This window comes from Anopheles merus, chromosome X (assembly GCF_017562075.2).
Source record: "Anopheles merus strain MAF chromosome X, AmerM5.1, whole genome shotgun sequence".
Lineage (NCBI taxonomy): Eukaryota > Metazoa > Arthropoda > Insecta > Diptera > Culicidae > Anopheles > Anopheles merus.
This window is the reverse complement of record NC_054081.1, coordinates 7,834,961-7,855,688: the sequence shown is the minus strand read 5'-3', so window position 1 is coordinate 7,855,688 and position 20,728 is coordinate 7,834,961. Positions and strand designations below refer to the sequence as shown.

General features: G+C 45.6%; 2 protein-coding genes across 5 annotated transcripts in view; both read left to right on the top strand.

The window, feature by feature from the left end:
- The first annotated feature begins 2,345 nt into the window (after window positions 1–2,345).
- LOC121590261 (peptidyl-prolyl cis-trans isomerase-like) lies at window positions 2,346–6,418 on the top strand. The gene is made up of 3 exons (XM_041909788.1): window positions 2,346–2,444; window positions 2,541–3,050; window positions 4,952–6,418. The coding sequence occupies exons 2-3, from the start codon at window positions 2,793–2,795 to the stop codon at window positions 5,375–5,377; spliced, it is 684 nt and encodes a 227-aa protein (XP_041765722.1). The 5' UTR covers window positions 2,346–2,444; window positions 2,541–2,792; the 3' UTR covers window positions 5,378–6,418.
- A 6,691-nt stretch (window positions 6,419–13,109) lies between these two features.
- The window catches only part of LOC121598408 (teneurin-a), a 38,027-nt gene continuing 30,408 nt past the window's right edge, over window positions 13,110–20,728 (top strand). For 2 of the 4 annotated variants that reach the window (XM_041925236.1, XM_041925218.1), the window contains exons 1-2: window positions 13,110–14,548; window positions 19,915–20,569. In XM_041925236.1, coding sequence (XP_041781170.1) covers window positions 20,427–20,569 — 143 coding nt within the window. In that variant the 5' untranslated portion in view covers window positions 13,110–14,548; window positions 19,915–20,426. The remainder of the gene's footprint in view (window positions 14,549–19,914; window positions 20,570–20,728) is intronic. The other 2 variants (XM_041925247.1, XM_041925228.1) reach the window with 1 other exon arrangement.

Here is a 20,728-nt window from a genome sequence, read left to right as displayed (position 1 = left end):
CAAAACAGACCATCTCCAATTTTTGATATTTCTGGTCCATTTCTATTTGTTTTCAGGAAAGTTCTAGCATCCTTTGGTAGACACATGTTCATTTTTTTCCTCAATATTTTTAACAGCATATTCATTGAATAATGGGTTTGTTGGTGCTCAATGCCCAATATTTCAAACAATCACTCGTGTCCATTTTATCAAAATCAGGCTCATCCAACATTGCATCGTCATCAGAATGTTTATCCAATCCTGTTTCATCATCAGACATGCTTTCTACATCACTGAACATATCATCATTGTTATTCGAAGAAGTATTAGATTCTGAAATATTGCTGTCATGTTTACTTCCAGTACTTTCACAAATAGCGTCGGACACATTATCATATGTAAGGGTATTGTCGTAAACAGATCGATCAGCAACACGCACGGACACTTTATGAAATTTATCTGAAACAAAAATACTTGCATTAATGCCATAACCTGTCACGAAAAAGAATCATCATTCATAATGCATCACAGTCCACCATTTTAAGAAATTCCATATTCGATACCTTCAGATGGTCTAGCTGTAGTTGTATGCAGTAGTTGATTGTATTGGTCACCATTAATGCGTCTTACTCGTTCTACCCGGTCGCGAGCTCTATAAAACTGGCCACTTTTTTTATACGTTTTGATAACATGTTTTGATAAACACAGATTTACAACAGAGGAAAAAAAAGATTCACAACACATGCATTAGAAAGAAATAACCAAGAGATTAAACAATTCTTGGTTTTCGGACTTAATGTTAAAGACGGCTTGTTCACTGAGAGTGTGTTAACATGAAATGAAAAGACGCGCGAGTGTATTACGCATTATGACATGACACGCGATCGGAGAGTGCATTGCAGGGTTTCTAGTCGTGTTTTGCTCGATATCCTTTTTTATTCTTGTGATGATTTATTGCTTGCTCTCACTTTATTTTAAATTGTTTTCCCAATTAATTGAAATTATCGAACAATTTTTGAAACAAATGATGCAAATCATATTGGGAATGTTCAAAAATCTTGAAACGATTCCTAAACCAATTGAGAAACATACACAGGCACCATGGCAAAACTAAAATATTATTATTAAAACCCTGTAACACGAGACGCGTTGAGCTTGACGAAACAACACATAACCTCAATAAGCATTTATCATGTACAGTATGATATCAACATACGCTTCACTCTACATAAACTATACGAGTATATGAGGTTAAACATCGTATTTAACCTTTTTTTTAGCATAGCATCGCATGCGTTGAGTAAAATAGTTGTTTTATTACCAAAGAAAGTTGAAAATATGTCATAATCTGATTATGTCATGGTGATTTTTATGATAATGTAGTTCACCACGAATCAAAGAAGAATAAACAACAGTAAAACAACTATACATTATGATGAAAAATTGTATTAATATTTGTTTTTTTTTTATAATTGGATATATATTTGTTTTATTTTAACATTAATTAATTAAAACATTAATTGCATTTGTTGATTGCTGCCTGTATCGTTACAATACAGCAAGGAAAAAATATGTGTAACGCTTCCAAACGTTACACTGTAACGCAAGCAAATGTCATATTCCCTTAAGAAACTCTATTGATTTTTAACGGCCTTAAAATACTGTTAATAATCAAATAGAGTTTCTTAAGGCTACTTGGGCGGTGGCCAATTATCTCACAGCCATCTCTCACCTTCAGTCTCGGTGTATGTAGAAACGCTCATACGAAAATAAGCTTTTATTTACTTTTGATTGAGCACTCTGACAGCTAAATTCCTCTTTTGACGTACGAATTCCTTACTTACCCGGTCTAATATGGCCATAATGGGTGGTTTTAGTCACTAAATAATTATTCGATATGATGCTGTCTGAAGGTAACAGTTTTGCAAATTTTTGAATGATTTTCAAAATTGTCTCTACAGGGAAATAGTTTTCCATCTGAAAATGTTTGTGTCAAATCAGTACAATTTGGTCAAAGAATTGTCAAATTTAGAAAACGGCGTATCTCCGAATCCGCACACAGGACAGACTGCGTATCTCGGGGACTACCTGTATCTGTGCGAACGAGCGTTTGTGCGACGGCCGCTACTGTCAACCGCTGCAACCGTCGCGTTTCCAACTGGTATAATGTTTCAAACGCTCCGTTTTTTTTTTCAACGGTTGCACTGCTCCTTCGGGGTAATTTGTTTGCTAAATTAATCCATACATTTTCCTACTTAAATGGGAATTTTTGATGCCACATTGCCCTGCTCGAAAGCAAAACGCACAATCGTCCTAGACGGGGGGTGGCGGGAAAGGGAAGTTCAACAGTGGTCTAACTTCAAACTTACATAACCTCCTGCTCACGCAACCGGTACGCGAACGCATCTTCAGTGTGCCCTTGCTTCCCGCACGTCAACCGGCGTTCCCGTCGAACCGGCATCCAGGTACAGTACAATAAAAAAAGCTATTTTTTCCAACTATTTTGTGTGGGTCGATTAATAGTTGCTTTGATTTTATTCAAAAACCGTTTCTACAAACAGCCAGCATCGCGTCGCCGCGCTTTCGCTCTCTCTTTCTCTCTCTTTCTCGTTCTTTCATCCCGCCTGTCGGCTCGGTTGCGTTTGGCTGCGGCTGCAGCAGCGAAATCTGACAGCTCACCGCTCCCCGTAGCCACCCGGCCCACCCGTCCTTCGGTGCCCGCACCCACCCTCTCTCTCCACAACCCCTTGCAAACCCGACGACCGGCAGCGAGCCGAGCGAAAAACGCACTGTACGGTTTCCGCTTTGACGCGATGTCGCTCACTCGTGCACTAACCGCCATCGTCGCCTCCACGAGGAGCAGCAGCTGCAGCAGCAATCAAGCGCTCTTACTCGGTGTCGCCTCGAAGTGGTCCTGTTCTGCTATCAATAATAGCTGTGGTGGTGTCGCTGCCGTACTCCGTGCCCGACCGACGCAACAAACGCGCAACTTTGCCAGCAAGATGAGTCTGCCCCGTTGCTTCTTCGACATGACCGTCGACAACCAGCCGCTCGGCCGGATCGTCATTGAGGTAAGGACGAACGCGCAACCAGCCAGCCAGCCCGTGCCTCTCTGTGTGTTACTGTGTGTATGTGTGTGTGTGTGTGTGTGGCTTGTAATTTGTAGCGTGCGTCTTGCACGAACATGTGTGTCTCCTTCGAATGCCCTAAAACTCGAAAATTCTGTTTGTTCCCCCCCCGTACTCGCAGTAAAGACTAAATTGCAACAACCCAAAAAAAAAAGGGCCACAAGTGCGGAATGTGCAAAAGTCCGGATGAGTGCACAAAGCACACACACACACACACACGCGCACACACGCGCACACAATGCCGGCTACGATGACTCGTGCTATTCTAGAGCCCCCCCCCCTTCGCTCCAGAGCAATGTCGAGCCCCACAAGTGTGTGAAAGTTGCGTGTGTCTCTGTGTGTGCAATCGTTCGTGTGCAGTCATGGAAAAAGCCGCTCGCCATTTTATTCGCCATTCCCACCCCGTAGTACCTCTTCCCTTCCTCTCCCTCATCACCGGTGAACCGGTATATCGACCCGCCGCCACGATAAGCGAAGCCAGATTGCAAAGACAATAGATAATGTAAATTTTATAACCTCACTCATCATGCGAGCACACACACACACACACGTTCGCCGCTTCATGCCGGCACACACGCTCATTTTCTGCAATCTCTTGATTGAGGAGTTGCACTTCTTCTTCCTACTTTTTTCACATCCCGCAATCGCCCCCCTGTGCAGGCATGATGGCGTGTGTGTGTGTGTGTGTGTGTAATTCCGGGCGCGTTCCTTCTTTTTTTTCTTCTTCTTGCTGCACACCCGGCATGCCTTTTTTTTCGGTGGTGATGTGATGTTTTTTCTTTTATTGCTTTATTTTTTGTGCTGAAAAGAATCAGCCCCGTGAACAGAGAATAATCATTTCACATTAAAATGCCCTTCGATACTCACACACACACATACACACACGCACGCACACACGGAACTAACGCCCCGTCGTGCGGTCACCACCTTGAACGGGTTCCGTGTGTGCCTTGGTGGTGGTGTGTGAGCCGCTGCCGTCTCGCTGGAAGTAGGCGCATGCATCATACACACAACTGCGTGCGCTATACGAACCACTAACACACACACACACACGAACACATACCCGTGTGTGTGCGTATGTGGTTGCCCCTGCTGCATAGTAATGCGCCCAATTATCACATCCACACACACACACACACCACACACACACACACACACACACACACACACACACACACACACACACACACACACGCGCTAGTCGCGAAGGCAATCGATCCCGTTTAGTTTCCTTCCCTCCGCTTCCCTCCCTTGCAGGCCTTTCCGGTCTTTTTTCTTGTGTGCCGTATGTGTGCCTTTATTACATTACACTGCCCTGCAGGTCCGCAAATCTGCAGCCCCTCCTCCCCCCCAGAGAGCGACTCCAAAGTGGTGCACTCTGGACTCCATGGCACACACACACACACACACACACACACACACGCGCGCATCATGGCTGTTGGTAGAATAAATTGATGCAAGGCGCTCCCTGGGTCCGCCTTGGTTGCGCTTTCGGGCCTTCCCAGTACCACTCGTCTTCGTTCCTGATGCGAGCGCAATCAATTTTGCCAAGGCAGGCTGAAAATTTAAACCCGACCATTATTCGCCCTCCCTTCCCCAAGTGGTCCCGTTCCTGTAATTTCTCGCCGCAATTTGGATCGAACAAAAAGCCCATACGGCAATAATGGCGAGAAACCCACGTGGTTTGTGTGGGTCGTGTGCCGTAGAAAGTAGAATGTTCGAAAAAAAAATTCTCATTTTAAATGAATTTTGTATTAATATATATAATAACCCATAAATCAAACCCCAACAAATGCTTCTACTGTTCTCCTTTTTTCCTTCTCTTCCACCGCTCGCCGCTGCAGCTCCGCCCCGACGTCGTGCCGAAGACGTCCGAGAACTTCCGCGCGCTCTGCACCGGCGAGAAGGGCTTCGGCTACAAGGGTTCGATCTTTCACCGCGTGATCCCGAACTTCATGTGCCAGGGGGGCGACTTCCAGAACCACAACGGCACCGGCGGCAAATCGATCTACGGCAACAAGTTCGAGGACGAGAACTTCATCCTGAAGCACACCGGCCCGGGCATCCTGTCGATGGCGAACGCCGGCCCGAACACGAACGGCTCGCAGTTCTTCATCACCACCGTGAAGACGTCCTGGCTGAACGATCGCCACGTGGTGTTCGGCAGCGTGGTCGAGGGCATGGACGTGGTGCGAAAGATCGAGTCCTTCGGCTCCCACTCGGGCAAACCGTCGAAGCAGATCACCGTCGCCAACTGTGGTCAGCTGTAAAATTCTTATAACATATATAGCAGAGGGGAGGGGGAGAGCAAGGGAGAAGAAGGAGAAGGAGGAGAGGTTAGAAGCAGAAGAAAAAGCAGAAAGAGATAGAGCAGCCAGAGGATAACATTGCATAGTTTTTTCCAGTTTTTTTTTGTATCCAACACACATTTTTTCCACAAAACGCGCGCGTACCCCTCCCCCCCATTCCCTTCTAATCCATTTTGGGTTTGTTGTGCGCAGGGGGGGGGGGGAGGTGGATGGGAATTTCCTCCCCTCTTTTTTTTGTTTGGTTCCGTTTTGGCGTGTTGTGTGACATTGAGGGGGAAGGACATGGGAGGTGAATAGCAGTGGTAGTAGTGTGCCAGGTGTGTAGGGCACACTCCTGGTCCATTATTTGCGTTCTCCCATACCCCCACCCCCTGGCGCTGGTGTACCATCATGTGCGCGCACTGAAATTAGCTTCGAAATATTCCCTGCAGTTGTGCGCTAACCTGTCAATGATTCCTTTTCGGTTTTGGAAGTGCAACAACAGGCAAGAAACCAACAAAAAAAAAAACACATTATTAAACGCCCATTACATACTCTCACAACAAACGCTCTCACGCACACGCACACACATGTTCACACCCAACACACTCGAGCGACAAAGCAAGGAAGAGAAAGGCGCGCCTTAGCAAGGGAAACAGAAAAGGGTTACGGAATAATTGCTAATTAGAATGGGAAGATGCATCTCTCCCTTGTGGGAGAGCGCCTACCCGTTGCGGATCTCTTTCCGATCGAGGTTGGGGAAAACCGGGGCAGAAGGGAAGACTAGGAAGAGGAGTGAGGTGTAAATGTCACCTTTTCTCCACCCCGCAGATGATCGCGTATCGTCATCCTCGAACCTCGTGTTACGTAACCCCATGCATTTTAGCGTGTGTGTGAGTGTGTGTGGCGTGCGTCTGTGGGGATGTCACGCTAAAAAAAACCTATTACTACTACTACTACTACTACCTTCACTACATTTCTTTAACAAGGACAAAAATAAAGAGTAATAATGGTAAACAAGAATTGTTAATTTACGAACATGGTTTGCACAATTTGTTTGCTTCATTTTGGAGGAGGAGGTAAAGTTGATGAAACACAGGGCCAACGCTCTACTGCCCGCACCCCCCCGGTGCCGTTACGTCGTCTGCTCCATGCGTCGATTGTCCTTTTGGTCAGGGGTTAGCAACGCCCTGCGCGAGAGAGATGGGGCGAAGCTGTGGACCAAACAACTCCTACAGTGTGCCTCCTTTTTCAATCCAGTAATCAAAAATGTTGCTTTTCGGTTTTGGGAATTTTCGGTTTGTTTGGAATGGGGTTTGTTTGACACTTTTCCATTTGACTCACATAATCGGCTCTAATGTTTATGATTCCTATACAACAAACGGTTCGTGAGTTCCTTTGCTGAACAAACAAGGGATTCACATCCATGAATTATTATGACCAAAAAGGAAGATAAAACAATGTAGAAACTTGCTCAATATGTTTTGCCACTCCCTAGGAAAGATAATATCGGCAATGCATGATGAATTAGCAACGATGATCGAACGAAAATCAAGCAAGGATGATGTCACCGTCAAGGGAAAGAAAGCTGCAAATTCTGCTCCGAGCAATAGTGGCCATTTGTGATAGCCATTGAGAAATTGATATTTTGGCCTAGCTTTATGCCACACAAGTTTTGTCTTTTTTTCGTGTTTCATGTTTTAGTTGATCTTAAATCCAGTATGTTCCCGAAATATGCGGCTCGAATTATGACGTTTTAGCAGCCAGAATACGTTCGATAGAAAGGTATTTTTGTTAAATTTTATCTCATTTTCACACGTGACCGTCTATTTAATACAGGGTTTTCCAGGAGTTCTCATAGCTGTGGGACACTTTGTAGCCTACTTCTTACTTGAAATGAACTTAATGTAATGGGAATTGGGCTCTATAGCACCCTTGTTGGACCAATCCAATAGGCATTTTCAAGGAGCCTGTTCAAAAAGGGTGCCATTGTAGTCCAATTTCCATCATATGAAATTCATTTCAACTAAGAAAGAGTCCAGAAAGTGAAATATTGACATTTCTGCCTTTTAATTTGATGGTTTGTTAAGGAAAATACTGGTCACCTTCGTTAGGCATGTTTCTATCCAATTCAGGCTATTTCCGCCTGATCACGGTACTGGAACGGAATGTGACATGGAAAATTGAACGTATTTAATGTGATTTTTTTTACATTTTGATGCATGCAGGATTGTTTAAAAGTTTCTTACAACATCGATAACACTTTCATTTGGTTCGAATTGGTTGGCATGAGATTCCAATATTTTACCGTTCGACTCGAAGCACTCTGTTCCATTCGACTACCGTTCGAGTGCGATTCGAATGAATTTTTCTGTGTGTTTTCTAAATGTTCATCCAATTTATTCACTCTCTGAGCTTTAGCACAAGCAATGAAGTGTTGTTTATTATTCATGTATGTGTTTTATTATTAATTTAAAAAATCCTCTCCGGAGGAAATTGGAAATGAGCATGTTGAATTCCTATTTTCAGACCAGTGACATATTAAGATGAAGTAACATAAGGCTCTTACAACTCAACTTTAAACAAACCCGAAAGAAACTATTGCAAAACTTTGTTTATGCTGCTGCTACTGCCTTTTTTCTGGTGGTTGATATAAAATAAATAAATTTCAAAATCGCTCCCCAGCCGAAAAGAGTTGTTCATCCCTGCGTCGCGCAGGATGATAGCCAACGCAAGGGGTTTGCCTGTTTACCACTTCCAACAGTGCTAAATTTTTAAACTATTTTGAAGCACGGAATTGAAGGTGAGAGGAAACAAAAGAAGCTCGTACAATATAAATATAAAATAACATTTTTGCCACATTTCCACCCATGCAACCAACGCGAACGAACGTTCGCAAATGTAAGAAAAACACGGCAGCCACCAACCTCCCGACAACCAACCCTTCGAACGCGGGCGGAAATTCGTGGCGTGGGCAGGATATATGTAGCGCATGAATCGCAATCCGTGGGTAACCATGTTTGGTTGGGGCCAAACCAACCCGATTTAGGGCTACCTCACTCGCGTCGATAAGGGCACACATAACCTGCACGGAAGTTTTCGTTTCGTTTCGCGGGTTTCAAATACCGGTTGAGTGTGCCTGATGCTGCTGCCTGCCGAGTGGGCGAGAGAACCTGAGCTTTTCGTGGTAGCTTTTGCTTTACGCTTTGCAGCGACGAGAAATGGCGTCTTGCGTGTTGTGTCGCCAATTCAGTTGATCATGTTTTGCTGTGTATTTACTGAATGATGAGCTTTAAACGTGCAAGTCATCATAAAAAAAGGGAACCCCGGTTTAGACGCAGCAGAAACAATGCTGCCAGGGTTGATGAATTTTCTCGTCGAAGTACTTTTCTTCTTCTTGCTCTTCTTCTTAACTATTCGCATAAATTGTGGCGTTTCTGGGAAGTTTCGGTCGAACTTGAAAATGCGCCTACGCACGCCTCGCGGCTGTGTCGGCCAGCACGAGCCTTTTCGAACTTTTCGATTGAAAATTTTTGGGGGAAAAACATTGACAAAATTAAGCCCTCGCTGCTGGTGTGTGGTGCGAATCGTGTGATCTCGGTGTGCAGCACAACGCCCCTTGACGGTGTGTTGGTGCGATGACGTAAAGATGGTTGCCTGCGCGAGGCGACTGCTACGGCACGGAGGAGGCAACAAGGAGGAGGAGAGCGTTGCGACCGCGCACATGCCATCTTGCCAGGCCAGGTATGCCGGAGTTGGGAAGGGAACGAAGCGAGAGAGGGAGAGAGAGCGGTAGCGGAGGGATCAAAGGAAAGTCAGAGACCGTCGATGGGTTAACCCGAGAGGCGGGCGTTCTTGGTGAAAGCGGTGGTGCGAGGTTTGGTAAAATGTTGGAGAATTTATCTCAAGATTTGGAAGTTGTGGCGAGCAGTCGGAGAACGTCGGTACGCATGAATGGAGCGAATTCAATGAACATAGCGAGAGAGTTGTGAGAGAGCGGTGTCGGTATCTCCGAGCGACGCACGATTTCGGGCACACGCGAGAGAACCCCGAAGGACGGGAGAGGTGCAGAGTGGAGAGATTCTGTGAATCCCGAAAAACCAACAGAAAATACATCGGCGAAGGAACGAGGTGGGACAGTGCGTTTGCATTGGGAAGGGGCAAGGACAAGAGAGATTTGTTCTCGTAAGATGATGGGTATGGTGGACTGTGGTGTTACAATAACGCGTACAATAAGCGAGTATGTTCGAGTTCTCCTCAGCCGGTCGACCCGAAGCTTAAGGTGTCTTGTAGTTAAATAATTCCCCTGCACGGGTGGATATGGATGCTTGAAGTAATGGTAGTGGACCCGTCTCATGTCTATTTCATAAATGCTAGGAGCTCTTGATGAGTAAGAAAACGGTATAGTTTTAACCATGCTGGTGGTCTACGAATATCGAAAATATTAGGAATATTAAGTTAATTGAAGTTACTTTCCGATTTACATTAGATTTTAGCCTAAAAACCTGCCCTCTTCAAAAAAAAATGATTTGCAAATTATATTCTGCACTACGAGTTTTGCGGCTAGCAAGCGAAACACAGACACAGATTAGCATGTTTTAGCTAATTTAATCTAATGATTTTCTTCATATTCTTCTTTTGCTTCTTCTACTACTACTACTACAACTACTACTACTGTTATTGCTATTACTACTACTTTTGACGTAAGAACATATACCGGTTGTGTCAGCCTATCTACAGGTGTCCTAGACTTAATAGTTTTACCACGTTACCGTATTATCAATTTTTGCACTAAGGGACTGTCTCCGGATTGGAATTAAGCCCCCCCCCCCCCAACCGTGTGTTTACATTGGCCCTCTCGAACTTTTCGAAACTGCCCAAGTGCCACAAATCCACTAAACGACCACTAAACGGCTTCTAAACGACTCAAGTTCTCTACTAACGGAATATAGAAAGACTTCGTTTAGCAGACGGCAAACGACTCATTCATTCTAAAAATAGCAAAAAAGCTGGTGGCGCTCTCTGTTGGTGGGATACCCCAACCAGTTGAGCTTCATCGCTTGGAGGAGAGCTTCTCATTTCCTCTGTACTGTTGTATGGTTTCGCATTGAAGTTATGCATCGCTAGAACTAGAACGGCGATACGATTGTTTAAATACTAAACTCCAACGGAAACCACCAGCACTGAAGCAAGTGAGATTTGAGCAATGGTCGTTGGTGTTGATACCCACGTATCTGACCACACGACCATTATATAGATTTTTGCTCAGAAAGTTAGAAGGCTATATAGGTCATAATAAAATGCAACTTGTCGAAACACATTGCAAGAAAAGGATAGCAATATAATGATGAGTTGTAATACGCCATCTATTGATCAATCCAATGAAGCTGTGGAGCTTTCATTTTTTTTCTATGGATATTCAATTTTCCAGTCGTTTAAGCTTAATCTGTGGCGCTTGGGTGAGCTACTGGATACCCGCAGGTGATGGAAAACCCATCCATCGAACCCATCGTACAGTACAGTCGTCAACTCGTACGACTTAACACCATGCTCGTCATGAGTTCAAGCCCCAAATGGAACTTGCTCCCGTAAATAGGACTGACTATCCTGCTATTGCAATAAATAAGTCCCTGAAAGTCGAGCCCCCACTAGTGGTGCAGGTAGGCCTTGACCGACAGCGGTTGTTGTACCAAACAAGAAGAAGGAGAAGAAAATGTTCAGAGCAAAATGACATTTCTCGGCTACATATAACTTTTCCGGGGGATCCAGTATAAAAAACAGAGAGGGCTGGTGTGGGGTAATGAAATGTGTATGCAGCGATTGACAGATGTCTCCCACAATGTAAAAGCGATAAAAATCAACCTTCTTAATACATACACTTTGAATGGAGCTGCACTGCCAGACATCTCGACCAAACAAGACAAACATCGTCCCGAGCCTGTCAAATTCCAATCACTGTTTCATGTCTAAAGACTTGTTCGATGGCTGCCAGAGCGCTGGATCAGTGCGTTTATCGAATAAACCACCAATGTGATACATGAGGGTCTACGAAACCACAGACTGTTCCCAAGCGCCACAGATTAAGCTTAAACGACTGGAAAATTGAATATCCATAGGAAAAAAATGAAAGCTCCACAGCTTCATTGGTTTGATCAATAGATGGCGTATTACAACTCATCATTATATTGCTATCCTTTTCTTGCAATGTGTTTCGACAAGTTGCATTTTATTATGACCTATATAGCCTTCTAACTTTCTGAGCAAAAATCTATATAAATGGTCGTGTGGTTAGATACGTGGGTATCAACACCAATGACCATTGCTCAAATCTCACTTGCTTCAGTGCTGGTGGTTTCCGTTGGAGTTTAGTATTTAAACAATCGTATCGCCGTTCTAGTTCTAGCGATGCATAACTTCAATGCGAAACCATACAACAGTACAGAGGAAATGAGAAAGCTCTCCTCCAAGCGATGAAGCTCAACTGGTTGGGGTATCCCACCAACAGATAGCGCCACCAGCTTTTTTGCTATTTTTAGAATGCATGAGTCGTTTGGCGTCTGCTAAACGAAGTCTTTCTATATTCCGTTTAGGTAGAGAACTTGAGTCGTTTAGAAGCCGTTTAGTGGTCGTTTAGTGGATTTGTGGCACTTGGGTTGGCATTAACAGCTATACCGCCGTTTAACAGCTTCTACCTCGGCTGGACAAATGAATTGCTCTAGGCCAGTGATCGGTAAAGTACAGCTTTTTGCTGTCTAGGTGGTATCTCTTTACCCTGTCACTAAATAAATAAACTAGATCTGAGGTTTTTTATTCTGACATGCCGCAACTACTGGACTGGACATCGGAGTTCCACATGCTCATTACCAATTTACTCCGGAGAGGATTTGTCTGAAAATGTCGATAGAAGTATTTGAATTTATTGTTGGTGTTTGATAAAAACGACGTAAATGATACAGCTGAGAAAATCTATAATTTGTGGGAAATATATGTAAACTGATAAAAGGATGCTCTTTTTTCATTTTACGTACAACAATTTTTTTTTTGTATCCAGGCCTGAATTTGATATAAAAATATCAAACGAGGATCACGATACTTTCTATCTTTCAATAAGGGCGGTGGCAACGCTGATCGGATGCGATTTTATCGGACGAGATTTATATGGGATTTGACAGATAACGTCGGACGTGCGATTTCGTCATCCGACGTTATCTGTAAAATTCTATATAAAAATATGACAGGCCGTCCGATAAAATCGTATGCGAAAAAGCGTTGCCACCGCCCTAAGCGATAATTAAATTCCGTAATTATTCCTATAGCGTACTAAACCCTTTAAAAAGTGAAAAAAATGCAATGTGTAAATATTATTGTTATGTTGTTGTGTAGTTTTTTTTACACGATGATTCCGAAACAGAAATCTTTCACCGTGCAAAAATCACTACCCAGATTAGTGACAACAAATAGAAAAATAATAATTGCTCTCGCGCGCGTACGTACCGCCTCGACCGTGCGCCACTGTAAGCTGGACCAGTTCTGCCGTTGCGAAGGAACCAACGAAAAGGGTACGTGCGCACAGCGTTCGTCCACTACAGGAAAGCAGAGAAGAAGAGGAGAAAAAAAAACTCCCATTGGAGAGTGCGAGCGTAGAGCGCGTATGTGAGCGAGCATTTTTCTCTATTTTCTCAACCGTACGCACACAGGCAGGCACGCGCACACCAACGGATGGAAACGGTCGCGGTGTAAAGAACGGCAGCAGCAGCAGCAGCCAGCAAGCAGCAGCCGTAGATACACACCACAAGCGCTCTCGAGCAGACATACCAGCGAGACCAGTGCTGCCCAAGCCGCTCAACGCCAAACGTCCAACGCACCGACCGTTGCTGTGCGGGCGTTGTGTGTGTGTGTGTGTGTGTGCCTGTGTATGAGTGTGTGAACAAGAACAGCAGAGCAGTTAGCAGCATTTATAGACATCTTTCTATCAGACAAAAGCGAAGGGGTTCCGTGTCTGCTGGGTGCGACAGTTTTTAGCAGCGGTCAGACAAAAGCGCGCCCCGGAGTGCGTGTCTGTGAGAGGAAAAAAACCGTCTCTTTTTTTTGGCTGGTAGGAAAATCTTCATCGCCCACTCGGTTTGTGTGTTTGTGTTGCCGAAAGGGGTGCTGCGGCGCGAACGTGAAAAAAAAGGAGCACCGCAAACCAGCAGCAGGCAGCAGTTTTCCGGGATTTTCCATTCACCAATCAAACTGAACAGTGCGTACGGCCGTGCCAACGATAAACAGGAAGAAGCAACGAGAGAGAGAGAGAGCGAGAGCAGAAGAAATCATCCATTGATTTGTGCCCTGCTTTGTGGTCTTTCTGCTCTGCCCTTCCGAGACAGGGAAAAGAAGAAGAAGAAGAAGAAGAAGAAAAAGCAGCAGCAAGTGGCAGCTTTTGGCTGAAAACGCGTGAAAACCGGTTTCCTTCCCCCCCCCCCCCCCCCCAATAGTTCCAGGCTGCACGGGGTCGGCTTCTTCATCGTCGCCTACCGAACGAAAAATCAACGGGTCAAGTTTTTAATTTTTTCAAATTTTTGGCGTGGTCGTGTCGTTTGTTTGCTCTGTCAATCGAATCAGGACACGACCAGCAGCAGCGAGCGGGGGGAAATATTATCCGTGCGTGCGTGCGTGCGTGCGTGCACGCCTGTGTGTGTGTGTGTGCGTGTGTGTGTTGGTGAAAATGAGTTGTGTGCAGTTTCGCTAGTGGTGCAGCACAAAAACAACGCGCAGATCGTGTGGAAGCGAGCGAGCATGCTTTCCAGTTGGAATTTCCAGTGCGGGCAGGAGCAGCAGTAAGGCGCCGCTTCAGACCCACGGACCAACGGTGGCCCGGTCCCGTCTGCTGGGTACACAATGTTTGCCCCAACGGTGGTGCCCCAGTGCGTTCCAGCGTCGTTACGAGGCAGCAGCACCAGCAGCCGAAGGAGACACAAGTGAATCGCACCGACACACTCCCTTTTTTTGCTGTGTGTGTGTGTATGTGTGCGCTTTTCTTTCCCTGTTCGACCATCAGCCTCAAACACCCTTCCCAAAACGAGAGAAAGAGCGAGGGAAAAAAAGAGAAAACACAGGAACGAAGCGCAGAATCAACAACACACATACACCGACCGTCGCGGCGTCGTACAGGTAAATGGGAAATGGCGATCGAGATTTAAATTCCTATTGGTTTTCAGCCCCACAGCCACACAAGGTACAGGGAAACATATTTCCAATTGGAGAGGCCCCGGGACACAGGCTATGCTATGTTCCCCATTTGCCATGATGATGATTTTCCCTTTCTGTTCTGTTTTAGGGCACAATTTTGATTTGCAAACCTTTAAACGCAACAACCCCCCTCCAGTCCCCACCGTTTGTGTGGTGCAAAGGTACAGGCTGTGGAATAATTTCGATAACAGGCTCGGAAAAAGTGCCCCATTCCTCGTCATTTGTTTTTTTTTTTATTGGGGGGGGGGATGGTGAAAATTCTCTACCCCCGTCTCGCGTGTACAGAGCGCCGTACAGCGGAATCGGTGGAAGAAAAATCGATAAAATAGATGTACACCCTGTCGGGCGCGCAGAGACACAACCAAACAGACACACAGATAGAGAGAGAGAGAGAGAGTGACAGCGAGGAAAACACACACTCGCACGCACACACACACACACACACACACACATACACACAAATTCATTCATTTGCCCAAGAGGTGAAAAATGAGTCCACCGCAAAACAGGAATAGAGAGCCAGAACCATAGAGAGCGAGAGAGCGAGAGATTGTTGTGCGTCCATGAAGGATCGACAGGGCTACAGGAATGAAAGAGAGAGAGAGAGAGAGAGAGCGAGAAAGAGATCAAAAAGGGACCCCGAAAAGAAGACGTAATTTCTTTGCCAATGTTCGGGTGGAAGTTTTCGTTGTTCCTACATTTTCTGCTAAAACTTGTGTGAAGCCTTCCCTTCCCAGACAAACGACCAAGTCCGCGGCTTGTTTTTACACCGCCTTGCAGCTTATTACTACGAGAAAAATGGGGTGAAAATGGGGCAAATGCATCGCGAACCAGACCCTTGGCACGGGATCGTACGACTTTTCTATTTTGTCACCTAAATACGGCCGATAATATACAGCCCAACAAACGCTCATAACGTAACGCGTTTTCTTGTTGTTTTCCTTTTTTTGTGTGTGTGTTCCCCCTTCTCTCTGTGTGTGTGTGTGTGTGTGGTTTTATGCTGCTGCACAAGAGCGGGCCACCCAAAACGCATATGGCAAGCATATAACTTGGATGCTCTTCTTCGAGCAGGTCAAACAGTTTTGGACAAACCATTTGAGCGACAGTGGCGTGCGAGCGAGCGAGCGAGAGAGAGAGAGAGAGAGAGCATTCCATTGGTATTTTTCTCAACAAAAAAAAAAAACCCACAACCACAGATACCTGCTCTGAAGAAAAATTGTAACATAAAACGCGTGCTCCTGCACCTCGCAATATGCTTCCAGAGCCAATAGCACAGTTGCAGTTTTTTTTGGTTTTTGGTTTGTTCAGTTCTCATACTGCATTCCCATCTTTTCGCGGGCTAGAGGAGGCAGATTTTGTTTTTTTTTGGGTTTTTACTGTTTTTAATCCATTTGCCCAGTGGATGTTGGAGCGTTTTCGTATTTTCTTGATGTTTTATTAACCAAAAACAAAAAAAAAACGCACACACACACACACACACACAGGCACAAGAAAAGGAAAATGGTCGATGAGATGCAGTTTATGGTTTTTCTGAGGGCCGCCGATTCCGCCGATTGCCTTCTTTCCTATCTCGAAGAAACTCCATTTTCTCGCTCCATCCTCCACGCTCGCGCTCTCTCTCTCTCTGTTTTTTTCTCTCTCTCTCTCAATTAATGCTTCACCCTTATGCTTACGTATGTTTTCTTCCTTCCCTTCCTGCTTCTTCGTCCGCTTACTGTTTTCTCCATCTCATCGCATCTCGAACCTGGAAGCGCGCGCGCTGGCCGATCTCTTTGCCGATATATGCTCTCCGGCCTATCATCTCCGAAACATTCTTCCTGCACAAACATTTAAACACACACAAACAGGCATAGAGAGAGAGAGAGAGGTACGCACACACACTTGCACGCACACAGGTACAGCAGCAACTCCTGTGAGCTGAAATGATCGCAATGCTGCCCGAAACATGGTAACAATGTATGGTGCGCGCGCAACACAACATATTCATGCGGGTGCCTGCCTGCCTGCCTGCCTGCCTGTGTGTGTGTGTGCATTGGTCGGTAAACCTTTAGGCTTGATGGGACGTTCCACAGGGAGAAAATAAAACGGTAAAATAGGTGAGGAATAAATAGAGACAGGCAGTGCGAGAGAGAGAGTGACAGCGAGGTAGGGAATTTTGTAGAAGAAACACACGGCGTTGCACATGGAAAAGGATTGGGGAAAATGCTCCTTTTTTCTGTTTGGTTTTGCTTATTTGAAAATGGTACGTGCTTATTATGCCCAAAACAGTTTTTTGTTTTTTGTTTTTTTGTTAAAGAAGAATCGGCGAAGAAGTGGCTGTGTCCAGCAAACAAATGTTCGTCCCTTCGCGTACACCTTCGAGCGCTTGCTGCTGCTGCTGCTGCTGTGTGTGTGTGGGGGAGAATTCCTGTGCCAGTTCAAGATGGCGCACACGATTTCGATTACCCATTTGGCCGTGAGAGGGGGGGGGGGGGGGGTAGATTAGGATCGTCACCAACACCAACGACCACCGCCAGCAGCATCCAGCAGGACGAAGGCTGTGGCTTTGCTTTCTGCGCCCGATGCAAGTTGATCGATATTTGGTCGATAGATAGATGTGGCCGTGCTGCTGCTGCTGCTGCTGCTGCGAGGCACCAAGTTTTGAGCGAAGAAGAATGGCTGTGTGTGGTTTTCTCCCGCAGCAGCAGAAGCAGACTGCTGGATTGAGTTGGATGCTGGAGACTGGTCGCAATAAGCAACGCCGAACGGCGAGGTGCCGACAGGCGGCGGCCCGATGTCTAAAAATATCGCCCATTTTTCCTGCAATTGCTGCTGGCTGTGTGCGACCGCGTGTGCGCGGCAATTGGTCAGAATTGAATCAGTGGACGTCTGTGTCCGGCCCAGGTACACATGCCCTCCAAGGAAGCTGACGGGGCTGGGCTGGGCATGGACAGTGTGCCACCATGATGGCAGTGTGCGCTCTCATAATTCCACTGGATGGCCCCGAGACAACCCAGTCCCCTCCCCCACCCAGCTCCCGGGAGGAAGAGCCAACTTAATAGATGCTAACGAGCATTAGTTATGCCTAGAGAGCAGGATAGCGAGAGGGAGACGGGGCCTCGACAGGACGGCTCCAGCGTTGCCGTGTCTTGCGGGACCATTGGGCACCATTGTGCTATACGGTACGGCATACACAATGGCACACAATTTATTCCCTCGCTCCCTTTCCTCCCGCCGAACGCTTTCTTCGAGCTGATATTATTGATGTGCAGATGTGCCTGCCGGACCCCGAATTCCCCGTTGGCAGCGGCTCGTTCGAGCGCTGATGGAGGTATTAAATTCGTAATAAGCAGTAGACATCTCTCCTTCTCCGTTTTGTGGAAAAGGTCCCCATTTTTGTATGAAGGGACAGTAGCACTGCGGCGGAGCTGGTGTCAGCCCGTTAATACAGTGGTTTTCCGAGTCAAATGCCCAATGTCTGCCACATTATTCAATGCTTGCGAGATGTTTTTCAACAGCCTGTGAGGTGGTGTAAAGTGCCTCACAATATTGTTTCAGTTTTTTTCACATGATTTTCAACACGTCTCAAGCTGAGTTGTGTTTGACAGTTCTTTGTGATGTGTTTACAATCATGTGTAAGAACTGAAATTTTATTGCAGGGTTTTACAAGTCACTTTCGAATGTGCACATCATTATTCATCACCTACAAGATGTTTTTCAACAGCTTTCAAAAGGTGTGTTTGCTTAATAATGAAATTTCAGTGTTTAAGCATGATTTTCAACACAACACAAAAAACTGTCAAACTCAATCCAGCTTGAGACGTGTTGAAAATCATTCTGAAGAGATTAAACATTAAGATGATGGAAATGAAATGGCAGAGCGATAAGGAATGACATTTTGCACGCGGTGAATAACAATGTTGCCATTCGAAACTGACTGTTGAAAAACATCTTGGAGGCGATGAATACAGGGTTTTCCAAGTCACTTTCGAATCTAACCGTCGTTATTCATCGTTCACAGTTTAGATTGTAAACATCATCATCATCATCATCATCATCATAACTTTACATTTCTTCAGCATGATTTTCAACACTACACCTGTCAACTGGTGATGCGATCCGGCCTCAAACCCCGGTGAAAAAACGATGGCAACAATCCGTTGAAAATCATGCTGAAGAAATGAAAAATGATGATGATGGAAATGAAATGTCAGATCGATGTGGAATTACTTCTTGGCCGCTGTGAAAAACAAAACTGACACGAAAAAATCCTGTAAAACCACATTGTTAATGTGATGTGTGTCTGGTATACATCATTACTCGCCGGCTGCAAGATGTTTTTCAACAGCTGCCACGTGTTGTTAAAATGTCAATTCTTCCACATGATTTTCAACACACCACAAACAACAGTCAAACTCAACCCAGTTTGAGACGTGTTGAGAATCATGCGTAAGAATTGAAATTTTGTTATCATGCAAATACGCCACCTGACAGCTGTTGAAAAACATCTTGGAGCTGGCTACTAATGATGTGCACATTCCAAAGTGACTTGGAAAACCCTGCAACACGGGACACTAGCAAACAAACAAACAAAAGCACAACGGAAAGGACGGGGACGAGAAGATTTCTTCTAGTTGTTTTTTTTTTGTTGGAAACATTGCGGCCATGTTTTTCTTATCATCGCACACTGCTTTCAGTATAATTTTCCAATCTTCACTAACGCCTAATGCACACATACGGCGTTTTTATGTGCAAAAAAAAGACTAGCAGCCCGAGACACACGGTGGAATGGTGTCGCTGTGTTGGAGAGGACGATGAGACGCCAGGATACGAATAGGTCATTTCTGTGCCGTTTTTTGTTCTTCTCTTGCTTTCGTCCACCCCCATTCGCCCCACATTCCATGCTGGTTTGCTGTTGCGCTGAATCCTTCCAGAGCGATTGCGCAGCAAGCACCCACAGCCACCACCAGGCCATCCGCAAACTGCATTTCGCTCTGCCCATTCAATAATGCACGTCGCAAACGGGCGCAGCAGGAGAATGGAACCCTTCCTTCCCCCAACGTATCGCTCGAACTGTGCGCCAGCGAAGGCACACTGGGGGGGAGGGGGGGGGGGGAAACGCAGGTTATTTTTTCTTCTTTAGGGACAAACAGTATAAAAAAACGCTTCATGCTGCGTCATCCGCAAAGAAAAATCCGCGAAACAAAAAAAAAGAAGAAAATACTCATGATTACAGACACACACATACATATGGGAATTTGCAAACAATCTTTACTAACATGCTTTCTCCTCTCTCTCATCATTTACAGATTTCTGCAAGCAGCGGCAGAGGCCGGCCAGCTAGCCTGCTGGTTCGAAGATGCTGAGCCAGGAGCGCGGGCTGATGTTTCCATTCGTTCCTAAACCGAGGCCGTTTCGACCGGTGCGATAATACAGCAGCAGCAGCAGCAGCAAGTGGCTGCGAGACGTGCTAGAAGCCAAACAGCAACAGCAAAACGAAAGGCGAAAGCAAGAAGAATAATTAAAAGGATAAGAAAAACCGCGCTGCCAAAAAAAAAAGCAACAAACCACACACCGAAACCACCCACCCACCCCCTCCGAGAGGCGCACGCTTGGGGCTTGGTGGTTTTGATTGGTTGGTTGGCTGGTTGGTGCCCCCCCGGTTGTCGCGGACCCCGCAGAGCGAGCCAGCTCCAGATCCGGCAGCCACCACCCCAACACAATACATACATATACATATATACATATACATATACCTATATATATACATACACATATATAGACATAAAAAAAAATATATATATATATCGGGCCAGCCAAGATGACGATGAAATCGATGAAGTATAACGACTGCGACACCATCATGGACGGTTACAATCCGGCACCACCGCCACTGCCCCGGAGGGTACCGCCGGCGCGAAACATTTACGCGGAACCGTTTGCGACCGAATCCACCACGAACAGGTAAAAGCAAGAGCAGAAGCCAAAAGCTAAAAACAAAAAATAATGCGACAAGGGATACCGTAAGGATGTACCTGTAACCGTACCGGGGACACTCGATTACATAACGTAAAACCGCCGGGTAGCGTCGTACAGAGGGTATAGGTGGGAGCAAAGGGACCA

Excerpts from the sequence above, each read along its gene's own strand:
- LOC121590261 (XM_041909788.1), top strand. The coding sequence starts at position 2,793 with ATGTCGCTCACTCGTGCACTAACCGCCATCGTCGCCTCCACGAGGAGC. Across the intron at positions 3,051-4,951 it reads TCGGCCGGATCGTCATTGAG|CTCCGCCCCGACGTCGTGCC; the intron begins GTAAGGACGAAC and ends TCGCCGCTGCAG.